This window comes from Talpa europaea (assembly GCF_964194135.1).
Source record: "Talpa europaea genome assembly, chromosome: 5".
Lineage (NCBI taxonomy): Eukaryota > Metazoa > Chordata > Mammalia > Eulipotyphla > Talpidae > Talpa > Talpa europaea.
In genome coordinates this window covers 58,103,053-58,116,424 of record NC_140071.1, presented here as the reverse complement: position 1 = coordinate 58,116,424, position 13,372 = coordinate 58,103,053, and the positions used below count along the sequence as shown (strand labels likewise).

Below are 13,372 nucleotides of genomic sequence, written 5' to 3'. Positions count from 1 at the left end.
CCATTTTGAGTGAATGTGACTACTCAGTACTTCCATGTGGTCTCAAATATGTAGCCTGTATGAGAATTTCCTTCCTTGCTAAGGCTGAATAATATAACATTGTATGTATACATGACATTTTGTTTATCCATTCATTTGTCTATGGACATTTGAATTGCCTTCACTTTCTGCCTATTGCGAATAATGCTGCTATGAACATGAGTACCTAAGTATCTCTTTGAGTACCCACTCTCAATTCTTTCAGTACCCACTCTCAATTTCTTCCTGAAATTACTGGATCTTATGGTAATTATATTTTTAATTTTTGAGGAAGCAGATAGAAATTTATTTTTAAATTCAAAAAGAATAGCACCAATTTTATTTTATAGAAAACAAATACCTGACTTTCTTTGATTCTTTCTGGTAATTTTGAATTTTCCCTCTCTCAATAAATATAAACTGCCAATTTAGTCATTTCTCATTCTGAATCCCCAGTCAGTGTTACAGAGAGTCCAAAAGTTTTACTATTAATTTTGAGTTTTGAGTTTTTCCAAAGGGAAACTTACCCTCAATGCCGTAGGTGACAGTGAATAGTCAACAATTTCACATCGAAATGAATAACCTGTACCCCAGCCAGACATCACAAACTGAAAGAGAGAGCATGCATGTTAAAGAAGGAAGTATTTGTTCAACAGCTACAACAAAGGTAGTTTTGATCATGTCTCTCCAGTCTTAGCTGAATCAGCAGTCAGCACAGGAGGAAAGGTGGGTTAAAGCAATTACAAACTGGGAACTTACTTGATATTAAAGCAACAAGAATTCATCTATTATTTAAATAATGTGTTTCTACGAAGACATCCATTTCTTGGGACGATTGTTCTAATATAAGTGGAGAGCAAAATACTGGGTGTGTTTTGTTTAAATAGCAAGTAGTGCAGGTGCATGCTATCTGCTGGTGCAGAAAAAGCATAACTGATTTATCTTATGTCCATCTACATATGCCATACTTATGTTTGCTGGTTCAAAGGAGATAACTGGGTCTCAGTTTTTTGTGGTAATTTCCAATCTTCCCAGTCAGTAAAAAAACGGGCAAACAAAAACTCCGCAACATACTCAGAAGATGACTACTACAACTGGGTTTATCCTGCCATTGGTGGGCGGGTGTAACATGAAGTAGCAGTGCATGGCTTTTAAAATCGAGATTGACCAAATACGAGACTCAGATATTAGTTTTGGTTTGGATTCACATGACAAGAAAGAGAGGAAAAATTTAACAATAAGAGTGTAATCTGGCAGGCCTTAATTCCAACACACCCACAAAGTGACCTTAGGCTAGTGGTAAGAAGAAAAGGCCTATTGTGATTAAGTTCAAATTGTAATTCAAAGACTATATTGACATTCTTTCAGTCTGATGGCAGAAGATCTTCTTTTAAAATAGTATCTGAAACTGAAAAACTAGAACTCCAATTCTAAATTAATTCATACATTAAATGCATGACTAAATCTAGGATTATGACAATGATTAGTTCTCAAATATTCTCATAAGTGCCAATATCTTAGCTAGAATGTCTTCTTTCTCAGCACAATGTTTACAGTACTTTCTGTCACTGAAGGACATTCTAAATTTCTATTTATCTTTACTATTAAAGTTAAAATGATAACTTTATTTATAATAAACTAGCTTTTCATAAGGCAAAGATTTATGAGACATTATCTGATTATTTTAATGGTGAAAAGAAACAAACAAAGGAGAACAACTACTTAGACTCAGATATTTGAAAACACATCATCCTTTTCTGAAACCAGCTCCTAGTTTGATTCATAAGAAAATTTAATCACACTGTTAGTCAGCTATGAAATATTGAAAAATTGAGATTGGGGAAGTATGAGACATATTTCACAAGGGAGAGAACCATCTTACAAAGAAGCAAGTCAATACATTTCCTCAAATGGCACAGAAATGGCCATTCTGTTTTATAAAATCCTGATTTGTCAGTGAGTGTCCTCATATTCTCTTGAGCTCAGACTCATTTCTGACTGAGGCAAGTAACACTCAAAGCCCACTTACTTAAATTGGGATGACTGATTCTCTACTTGTGTTAAATAGGAGAAGCTGTGTGACTTAGCCACTGCTGTGGGGTCTTGATTGGCCTCTATTATGTCAGCCTGGCAGCAAATAACTAAAACATTCAAACCATCACTATAAAATAAGACACGTGGGTTCCTTAAGTCTGATGTACTTTCACCTTGTTCATATGTGCCTGAATACTCCTCACAGAGGTGTTTACTCTGTACACCAAATGAAATTCTGCTCCACCCAATAAACCATGAGTTCAAATGTGTGTTGCAGAGGACATGTTTCTTGACTGTCTTTGTTTACATAGACAATGGAACTTAATGCTTTCCTGATAGTAAGTCTAGGATATTAAGCTTCAATCAGTCTGTGGAACAGTTGACATACATGTCTGTATTTCAGGCTATCAAGAAGAAAGTGTAATAACTGGTATTTGGCTAGGTAATAAACTTTAAAAAGTGGCCTACAAGCAACTCAACTATTACAGGTTAATGGGAGACAGAAATTCTCAAATTTCTAACCTTTTTTTACATTGTAACTGCTAAAATAGGAATCAAAGTTAACTACTTATATTGGAGATTCCTTCTAAACTTAAGAAATATATTCAAGGACACCATAATCAGTGACACAGAAACAGAATCTAAGAACAGCAGAGCATGAAGGGACCCAAAAGACAATTTGGTTGCATCCGCACCGAGATCCAGTGAGGTTAAATGACTTGCTCAAAATCAGGTAGCTAGTTAGTAGCATCATCAGGACTAACTAGCCCCTGGTAAGTTAGGAGACATGGTTAGTCCATAGTATATTTCTGAAAACATGATAGAGCATGTATTTTCTTTATTCCCCATTTCTATGACTCCTTTCCTTTCCGTGACTTGTACTCCAGAAAGGACAATAAGCATGATCCATTGGTAATTTTAGAAATAAAGTACAAGAAAAATAAGTCCAGACTACAAAGAAGCCTGTGAGAAATTAGGCCAGAGCATATTTAAGGTGACCTGATCAGGTGGATATATGGCAGGATTCAGGCTGGAAGGATGTATGTGCAAGGCTGTGGTGTCAAGAGAAGCCAGAGGGGCCAAGCTAGGTCCTTGTGAGTCCCAGTTAAGAGGAAGCACAGGTTATACTGCAGAGGAAGGAAGGAAGGAGTAGAGGATGAAGAAGCCACCCAGTATTAAAAGAAAAGCAAAAATCTCAGAAAGGCACATAAGTGAGGGTGGCAGAGGCATGTTAATAACAGAGAGGGGCAGGGGGGAAAGAGAATTCATGAGTTTGTTTTGGGGCCCTGGAAAATCCCCATCTTGTTTACTGACAATTAAGTGACAGCCTCTTTCATCTACTCCTTTGCATGAGCCTATTTCTCTGTCCTTGCAAAGCCCAATTAAACCAAACCAAATAGTCCATCATCTTAGTGCGCATCAGAGCTTGCAGAAACCAACGTTCTCCACCATGATGTTTACAACTTGTTACAGAGTCAGGATGAGCTTTGACATCAGAGAGACCTGGGTCCAAAAATCAGTCCTCTACTTAACTGGTGATGTTACCTTGAGTAAGTTATTTAGTTTCTCTGAGTGGGAGTTTCCTCAAAACTAACATTTATGATTCATTTGTAGGTACATAGGTTAACTATAGGCAAGTCCCTGTACTTAATGTTACTTTTTTTCACAACATGTGAGGTTGTGAGACCATACTGATAGCTTCTAAAGAGTTCAATATCTGGTCTTTCCATATAATTTCTTTGGTTAAATAGGTGCTCTAGTGAGCTAAGCATCTATACTCCCTTAATTCTTAAAGAGCTACTCTTTTTTAGTTGTTACAGAAAACATAATCACAAATAAACAGGAAGACTCAGGCAAAATTCCCAATAGGAATATTGAAGACACTTGCCTCATAACACATATACACAGAAAAGAGTACTATGAGAAAATTGTACGTTATCATCGCTTTCTTGAGTTCAAAGGGCTTTCGATTCTCCATGATCTTTGGTCCTAGGGAAGTGACAAAATAGACATAGAATCCCAGGATGATGGTTTGTGGCAGTGGTGAGGACATGAGGAACCAGTTCTCAACTCTTGGATCTAAGAGAAAAACAAAAACAAGATGTAAGTGCACATCCACCTAGCCAAGAGATAACTGACAGCAACCAACATTTCCTTAAGCAAGCACCTAGCTGCTGACATTGCCAGTGGACTACGTGAATGATGATCACTAGTATCTTTGGGAAAGGGAGAGTGAAATCACCAGGATAGTGATAACAGTGAGTTACCATCTGGAGGCAAAGGGCAAAGGGAGGTAGTGGTTACCAGGAAGCAGGAGAGAATCAGATGGAGAAGCAGTCCAAGAGAGGGGCTGTAACCTTCATTTGAGGGATACAACCAGTTCAAGGCTATTCTGCAGGTACGGAGTTAGGGAAATTGACACTCCACCACCACTCTCCTCTCCCTCTCCAATCTCCTGGGGCTCACCATTGGCTGAACCCACCCAGAAGCCAGAGGGCAGTGGAGTAAGCCCATGGATCTAATCATAATGGTGTAGAGTGGATCTGGAGGACAGAAAACACCCAGCAAAGTTCTGCCATCCACCTATGACTAGGAGAGACACTTTAAAGTTTCTTCATCCATTTTTTTATATACAGTAATATGTTCATGCTTGCTGCTTCATAACTTTCTTCTTTCCCTAAGAAAACTGGGACTTTTCCACATACACTGTATCACAGAATCATAAAATTGAAAGGAATCTTAGCATTACCTAAGTAACCTAAAGTTTGGATTCTAGGTGTCCAAAGTATCTAAAGTATTGATTCTAGGTGTCCAAAATGACATCTAATCAACCTGATATTTTGAGCAAAAAATGTATTAGCTTTACAACTCTGTAAAAAGAAATTCACTTGACCATTGCTAATTGCAAGTCAAGAGAAATGGAACAATTAAAAATTGCAACTCAAGATGAAATGTGATGAATTATATATTCTTAAGTGGTTTAGGTATAATTTTACTAAATTGCTTCATGAAGTCAGCACATTATGAAGGTAAATAAGTATGGGCAAGTCTTCAGATGCATCTGACTCAAAATTGAGATTGCTAACTACCATCACTTTTATCAGTTTGAAAAGAACCCTTGCTCATTTAAACCATTAATGATGGTGCAGGAACACTCACATTTCACACTCAGATGTATGAAGGCATGACTAATAAAGATGATTTATCCTGCACTCAAATGTGCTTCCTTCAAAAACACCAACAGACGCCCCGTCTCAAAAAAATAAATGTGTCTGTGTCAAAAGGCAGTTCTAAAGCAGACGCCCAATATATTTAAGAATTTAATGTATGATAAAAGAAGACCCACGAACAAGCAGGGAAGGGAGAGATTATTCAACAAATGTTGATAAGAAAACTATGTGGGAGAAAAAAGTGTGTTCCTCACAAGTATGTCCCAAACTAAGCAATAAGAGCAAGATATTTAAATTCTTTCTACAAAACAAAAAACCAAAACCAAATGTGGAGAAATCTTCTGGGAATGCTAGGTTAAACAAATTACTTTTCTAGAGAGTTTTTGTCATTCACGTTCATTACAAATTGCCAAGATGGGAATTGGTGGTCTGCAGTGTTTTTCAAACTTATTTGGCCACAAACATTGATTTTTTTTTTTTTTTTGTATAATACAATTTAACACCTTATGGAACAATCTGTGGAACACAATTTGAGAAAGATAGGCCTTAACTAAAATACATGCACAAATCAAACCATTAACAATTAGGTGGTGATAGAGAAAGATAAATCAGATTATTCTGAGATATAGCAAGGAGGTAGAAAATATAGAATTTTATAAATGCTTAAACATAAGGAATGAAAGACAGGTGGAAGTTAAGAAAAACACTGGGACATTTTGTTTAGATAACTGTGCTATCACTAAGACTAGAAATGCACGATAAGACTCAAGATTGTCAAGAAGACATGGCTTATGTTTTAGAACATCTTACAGTTGGGATGTCTATAAAACATTCATGTGAAGACCCCCATAGGCACCTGGATAGATGGGTCTGGAACTATGACAAGATCTGTAGATAAACATTTGAGAATTGTCAACATATAAAAGTGGTGAAACTGGCTTAGGGAAAGTGGGTACAGTAAGGAAACCAAGTGGATAATATCAGAATCTTGAGAACTGAGATTCAAAGGATGAATGATAGGAGAGACACTATAAAAAAGACTGAGAGGGAAAGGTCAGAGAGTTAGAGGAAAACCATCCAAGTAAGATATGCTACAGCCAAGGGAAAAGTGGATTTTGGGAAGGAGTCAAAAGTATCATATGTGTCAGAGAGCAAAAGAAAAATGTGGATGGAAAAGTAGCACTGAATTTAACAAAAGGAAGTCATTGATGCTCTTAGCGGGAACAACTTTAATAAAGTATCATGCACAAAATAGAAATCCAGCAGAAGTTTGCTGACAGACATTCATAAAAACACAAAGTTCTCAAAATTTAAGAAGTTTTTTCTCGTATTAAGATTTGTCACTGTTTTTAACTCAGGAAAAGCTATGAAATCAGCTATTTGAGTACACATCATGAAAGTCTTTTATTGCTTCTGTTAGTTCCCTTGCTTGCCTTAATAATGACAAGTTATATAGGACATCTTGGAGCCAAGTACAATTAAAACAAAACCCTCCCCACAGGCCTGCATCTCACCAAGGAGGTCTCCATTATGAAAAACTGATATACAATGTGAGACCAAGGGACAGAATTAGAAGTGATCAAACTTTGCTGGATTTCTTCTATCAGTGGGCAATTAAAAGCTTAAATACATGAACATCATAAACCATGTTAAAATGCTTCTTTTTTATCTCCAATGAATTTAAGTCATTTAAAACCAGTAGCAAGAGATACTCTCTGAATTACCTTTAAAAGTGACAGTATAATTTTAATTTTTCCTTACAAGCCATTTAAATGTTTCTGCTATTAACAGATATCACATGTATAATTGAAAAGTAGGTTTCTGTAAATGCCATTAAAGACATATATTTTTTACTCTTTCATTGACTCAACAAGGGGCAAAAAAAAAAAAAATCAAATGACATCACCTTTCTGGGCTTCCGCTGGTAGCAGCAGAAAGAAAAACAAGTCAGGAAAAGCATGCTGGGCCAGCACAGGAAGCAGAAGAAAATAATTTTATTTTTTTTTTAAAACAAATATTTTTTTCCTGCAATTTAACATTTTAAGAACACACCTTTAAAAAATTGTGCGTGAATTTCAAGTTCTACAAATTTTTTAAAAATCATATTTTTTGGAAAGCAGGTTAGTTTAATTTCATGTTATTTTTAAAGCAAACAAGAAAAGCTTTTTAAATCCTATTTCAGTGAAGTTCTGGAGTCAGCCAGGCTGGGTACGGATCCTGGTTGGCCCACAGACTAATTATGTGACCTTGGGCCTTAACTTCTCTGTGCTTAGTTCCTTCCTCTATGAACTGGGCATGAAACAGCACGTTCCATAGAGGATTTAGTGAGTAATGGTATGTCAGGAGGCCGGCACAGCCTAAGAGCCCAGCAGGAACTGCTACTATTATTGCACGGACCTCAATGATGTCAGCACAGCAGAGTCACCTCTGGGGCATTTAAAAATCAAATGGACAAATATTGACTCTGAGCCAGCTGAACCCAAATCCTATGTTTTAGGTCCCAACCAATCATTTTTTTAAAAATGCTGCTGAGGTGACAGTGATGAGCTGCCCGAGTTAAACACCAGGGTGTGGTGGGCTTCCCTCACCTACATTTAGGTCCTCAGCATCCCTCACAAGGTGCAGATATCCTTTATGGGGTCTCCCTGCCACCCAATGCACTCAGCTATTGCCTGTCTTGCACATATGTCAAATTCACTTTCTAAATGTACAACTTTACTCAGACTATTCCTCTGCTGAAATGAGCTCTTGACCAAACAAATATAATTCAAAATCTTTGATAAGATGTTCCTGACTCAGCCAGTGGCTCATTTTTCTTGCCTTCTCTCTTGGCAACAGTTCCATCTTTCTGAACAGGAAGCCCACTGCCCTGTGAGGTAGTGGGTCCCCCAGTAAGACATCTACAAGGCAGGTGTGGATGGTGACTTGATAGAGAGGTGGAGGAGGGGACTGCTCTTCAAGATTTTTTTTTTTTTTTTATAGAGGCATGTTTCTTTCTTTATTTGTTTTGTTTGTTTGTTTGTTCTGTTTACACATGCACTGGGTACAGTCAGAAGCGCGGGAGGGTGAGAGAATTCACCAGAGCCAGAGCGGGGAGCAGAGCAGGCAGAAGGACCGAAGTACACTGCTGAGGGGAGCAGCGGGCGGCAGGAGAGGTCTGCGCGCCATGTGGGACCCTCCTCCGGTGGCCGGGGAGCAGCCGGGGATCGAACCGGCGCCGCAGAGGCCGCGGGCAGCTTCGTAACCCAGCGCTCAACCGCTGCGCCACCGGGGAGGCCCTGCTCTTCAAGATTTAAAAGTTAATTCTGACTCAGTCTGTGATCCCACAAAATGTGAGAAGTTCAGGGCTAAGGTGAGTTGTTTTTCCCAGAGACAAAATGCTAATGAGGAAAGGAGTGTTTCATGAACTTTCTATTAGGAACTGGCATTGGGTTTAAGTGTCATGAGTAGAGGTAAGATGAAAGCAGAGGACAGAAAGGCAGAATCCACATCCCAGTAATTACTGATTAGTAGCCTAGTAATTCATTTGCAAGAGAGAAAGAGAAAGAGAGAACAGAGGAAGTACAAGTGCCACATGGAATATTTTTTTTAAACATTTTATTGTGTGTTATCTTGATTTATAATCTTTTTTTTTTAAGATTTATTTATTTATTTATACAAGCACTGGGTACAGTCAGAAGCACGGGAGAGTGAGAGAATTCACCAGAGCCAGAGCGGGGAGCAGAGCAGGCAGAAGGACTGAAGTACACTGCTGAGGGCAGCAGCGGGTGGCAGGAGAGGTCTGCGCGCCATGTGGGACCCTCCTCTGGTGGTCAGGGAGCAGCCGGGGATCAAACCGGCACTGCAGAGGCTGCAGGCATGAGCTTTTCCACCAACATCTTGTAAAAGAGAGTTCTCTTCTTAAGTAGTATGTACTATCTCAAAAACAGTACTCTTTAAAATTCCAAGCACCAATAAGATGAAGAAGCTGAAAGCAAACATGTACCTCTAGGACTCTGTGAAGTACTAAAGATTAAAGTACTAAAGTACTAAAAAAAAAAAAAAAGAAAGAAAAGAAAAAGAAATCACAACTAAGTTTGAAAAGTTACTATTACTATCCAAATATGAGAAAAGTTACTTTTTAAATATTGAAAATGCCTTCATCTCTCTATAGTCCAAAAAGCTACTTAGCATCATTTTATAATTTGATATTTCACATCTGAGTCATAATAAATCCTCTTATAGTTTATGTATTAATCAAGCCACTAAAAAAAAAATCTGTAGCTGTGGAATTTTCCACAAGAAATAACTATGCATAACAACCATGTCTCTAGCAATCAGAAAGCCAATGAATATCACTAAATTTCCCTCAGGCTACTCAGGATTAGGGACAAAGCCAAGTATACACTTGAAATTCTTGGCCCTTGATTATGGGTTTAGACCTTCCCAGAGTAAGCAAAGTAAAACCAGAATAAAATGGCCAGAAATGATGCCTAATGGTTCTTGGAGATCAATACCACACTAAGCAGAAGCAAAAACTCTCTTGCTATACCTGATAGTGTTCTCATAAAGTTGTAACTCTCGACATAAAACATGCTAACCCTTCTTGACCCCAATAAAAAGAAAAGTTATGAAGAAGCTCTTTTTAAAAAGCAATATACTATATGAAAGTATTTTATAATGATAATGTTTTAGCATCTGTAATAAATCCCACCACCATTACCATATGTTTTGGGAGACTTCCCAAATAAGAGGGCACTTTCATGCATATTATGTGGTACCTGGTAGGTACTATTCTCATCGCTGTCTTGCTAACAAAGAAACTAAGACTCATAGTACAATATAAGCTAGCTAATGCACAGTAGTGTCAGAACTTCTCACTACACATTCCTGTAACTTTTACCCTCTCCCAAGACTTCAAATTAGCCTAACTTCAGATATTGACTCTTCTCATCCTCTCTGAACTATGTATTTGCAACACAATTCCCAGAGCTCTCCTTGATGTTTCCTTTATCACCTCCAGCCCCTGTTATTCCTTTTTTCTGACATAATGTTATACATCTTTTCAATGTAAGTATTCCTAATAAAAATTAGGTGATCCATGGATAAAAATGCAAGTAAATTCTGAAGTGTTTATTTAAGGACATTTTATACTTCTGGTAATAAGTGATATTCACTACCATCAAAATCTATTTGGTTCTTGAATTAGGATATTGATTACCTGAATCTCTTGGTTTCCTGAATTAGGGGTAGTGAATAGCAAGAATTGGATAGCAAATGATACATTCTTACAAATAAGTGTATTCAAAAAATGTACTCAACTCTACCTATTTCCCAACCACAAATGGCAAGAGTTCAGGCAAAGATATATTTCTCTGATGAAAAGCAATTAAAATAGGGCCTCCCTGGTGGCACAGGGGTTAAAGTCTCAGTGCTATTAAGCTTTCGCCAGCCAGTCTGGCATGAGTTTAAACTCTGGCTAACCTACACACATGGTGCAGCAGACCTCTCCAGTCTTACCTGCTGCTCCCCTCAGCAGTGTATTTCAGTAAACCTGCCTGTTCTGCTCCCCACTCTGTCTCTGGTGAATCCTCTCACCCCCTGAACTTCTAGCCTACACCCCATTTCTTGCATGCATCAATAAATAAAAATAAACCTTAAAAAAAAAGTATGGAGAGACACAGATTAGTAAATAGAAATTACCTATAACCTCACCACAAATGATAACTACAAACCCTCATAAAAGAAATGTACATGCTGTTTTATAACCTGCCTTCATTTAACATACTTTAAGCTTCTTGCCATGGCATTAAATATTCTTCTATAATGATGACTCTTTTTTAATGGGTGGAGGGGATGGGGGAAGACAAGCATTTCAGAATGCAGGAGTTATCCTAGGAAATACTCCCAGCCCTTCCTGATACAGCCTTGAGGGTGCAGCCCCTCCCTTTCAAGAATCATCAGGGACAGAATCATTGTTGGCTCATCTCACTTTAGGAGCATTAGGACAGAATCAAGCCTGAGTGCACAGTGCCTCCAAAATCACTTTTAATAGCTACTGACTTAGAAGGTACCATCATTTATTAACCAATTCCCTTCACTGGATATTAAAGCTATTTTCACTATCATAAACATTGTAATGGACATTTGTGTAGCTCTATCTTTGTACATATCTGAAATGAAACCTTTGACACTTCCTCTTAATTAGTAATAAAAAACAGTACTTGGGGGTGTCTATCAGGGAGTGTATTGCAGTCTCTCAATCCGTTTTAATGAAATCTTATTAAATATGGGAATCTAATATCAAAAGGAAGGATGAGCCTCAATTAGGAAATTTGGGTACTTACCAGCATCTTTGATCCAATTATCATAAAGACGCACAGTTCTGGATGTAAGATCACTGAAGGCCATTTTCCACAGGGTTTACAGCCTCTTGCAATGGGTTCTTCAGCAAAACAAACAAACAAAACAAAAAAAAAAAGGAATGCATTTGTGATCTATAAATTGAAATAAAGCCAAGTTTCTAGTAATACAATATTAAAATTGCTAAAAATTTAATAAGAATAACTGGCAAAACAACAACATTTTACCCTGGGTAAATGCATTAGTGAACCACATTAAACCCTGATGTAGTTGCAAGCATTTAGATTCTTTATCATTGAGAATAACTGCTTACTTTGCTGAAAAGGGCTGATATTCTATACGTGAGATAGAAAAAGAGTAAATGACTGTGAGAACTTTCAAAGGAGTATTTCTCTCTTATGGGAACAAGATAGATCAGGAATGAACTCCCATGGTAATGCTAAAATAAAAACCCAGGAGAAAGTCAAGAAGACATACAAACTTTAAAAGAAGCTACTCTGTTTTTTTTTTTTTTTTAAGGCTTTATTCCTTCAGTAGCAATTTATTCAATTTTACAGTAATTTTTTTTTCCTGGTTGTTTTTCAAAAGTATTCTTTGTAATGTAGTTATTCTATTGATAAAGGAACCTTGGTATAGAATATGTTGATTTCCTTTTTTTTTTTTATGAGGAAGATATTTTATTTAGCCTTAGCTTTTTGTATTGTGATAGATCCTAGAAAGATAAAGCATGGATTGAAATCACCATTCCAGAATTCGCACAGCAAACTCCCGACATCATTCATCCAAAGTCCTTTACCAGTATACCACTTTGATCTTCAAAAGACACCAGGGTATATCTTTGAAGTCTTTCGACATCCTAGTAATCTACCTCACATAGATTTATGAGTGTAAAACTCTGGTTAGCACCACCATCTGTCATTTCCCTGTTCTTATATCCATCTCTAGCAATCTACTTGATTCAATTTTCCTTTACTTTATTATTTTTTTATCTTTCTTTTTTTTAATTTAAATAATAAATTTTATTTTTATATTCCCCCATACAATTGCAAACCCCCCATTCTGACCCCAATCCCTCCCCTCCCGCCCCCCACCCCCCAAAAAGTGTCTCTGGTTCATAGTTTTTTGTTGATTTTGATTTTCACTTTCTTATATTCATTTTCCTGGTCCCTTATTTAAGTTTTCTAGATTCCTGCTATGAGTGAGACCATCCGGTATTTTTCTTTTTCTTTTTGGCTTATTTCGCTGAGCATGATCCCTTCCAGCGCCATCCATGTTGCTGCAAATTGCATGTGTTTATCTTTTTTGAATGCTGAGTAATATTCCATGGTATATATGTACCACATCTTCTTGATCCATTCATCTATGTTTGGGCATTTGGGCTGTTTCCAAAGCTTAGCTATTGTAAATAGTGCTGCTATAAACATAGGGGTGCAGGTGTTCTTTGGAATAGATGTTTCTGTGTCCTTTGGGTAAATACCTAGGAGTGGAATTGCTGGATCATATGGAAGCTCTATGTTTAGTAGGTCCAGAAATCTCCACACAGCTCTCCATAGTGGTTGGACCAGTTTGCACTCCCACCAATAGTGCAGGAGAGTTCCTTTTTCTCCACACCCTCGCCAACATTTGTTGTTGCTAGTTTTTTTAATATGTGCCATTCTCACTGGTGTAAGATGGTATCTCATGGTAGTTTTGATTTGCATTTCCCTGATTACAAGTGATGTTGAACATTTTTTCATATGTCTGTTGGCCATTTGCATTTCCTCTTCAGAGAAGTTTCTTTTTAGCTCTTCTGCCCATTTTTTGACGGG

The 13,372-nt window shown here is 37.5% G+C and overlaps 1 protein-coding gene across 1 annotated transcript in view; it reads right to left on the bottom strand.

Annotated features, from left to right (window-relative positions):
* Positions 1 to 12,586, bottom strand: part of ELOVL7 (ELOVL fatty acid elongase 7) — a gene marked incomplete at its 3' end in the record, with an annotated part of 28,091 nt that extends 15,505 nt beyond the window's left edge. Inside the window, exons 1-3 of the mRNA XM_084233626.1 lie at positions 11,549 to 12,586; positions 3,941 to 4,131; positions 546 to 626 (exon numbers count right to left, since the gene is read on the bottom strand). Of these exons, the coding sequence (XP_084089752.1) occupies positions 546 to 626; positions 3,941 to 4,131; positions 11,549 to 11,612 (336 nt within the window). The 5' untranslated portion in view covers positions 11,613 to 12,586. The remainder of the gene's footprint in view (positions 1 to 545; positions 627 to 3,940; positions 4,132 to 11,548) is intronic.
* Positions 12,587 to 13,372: the final 786 nt, after the last annotated feature.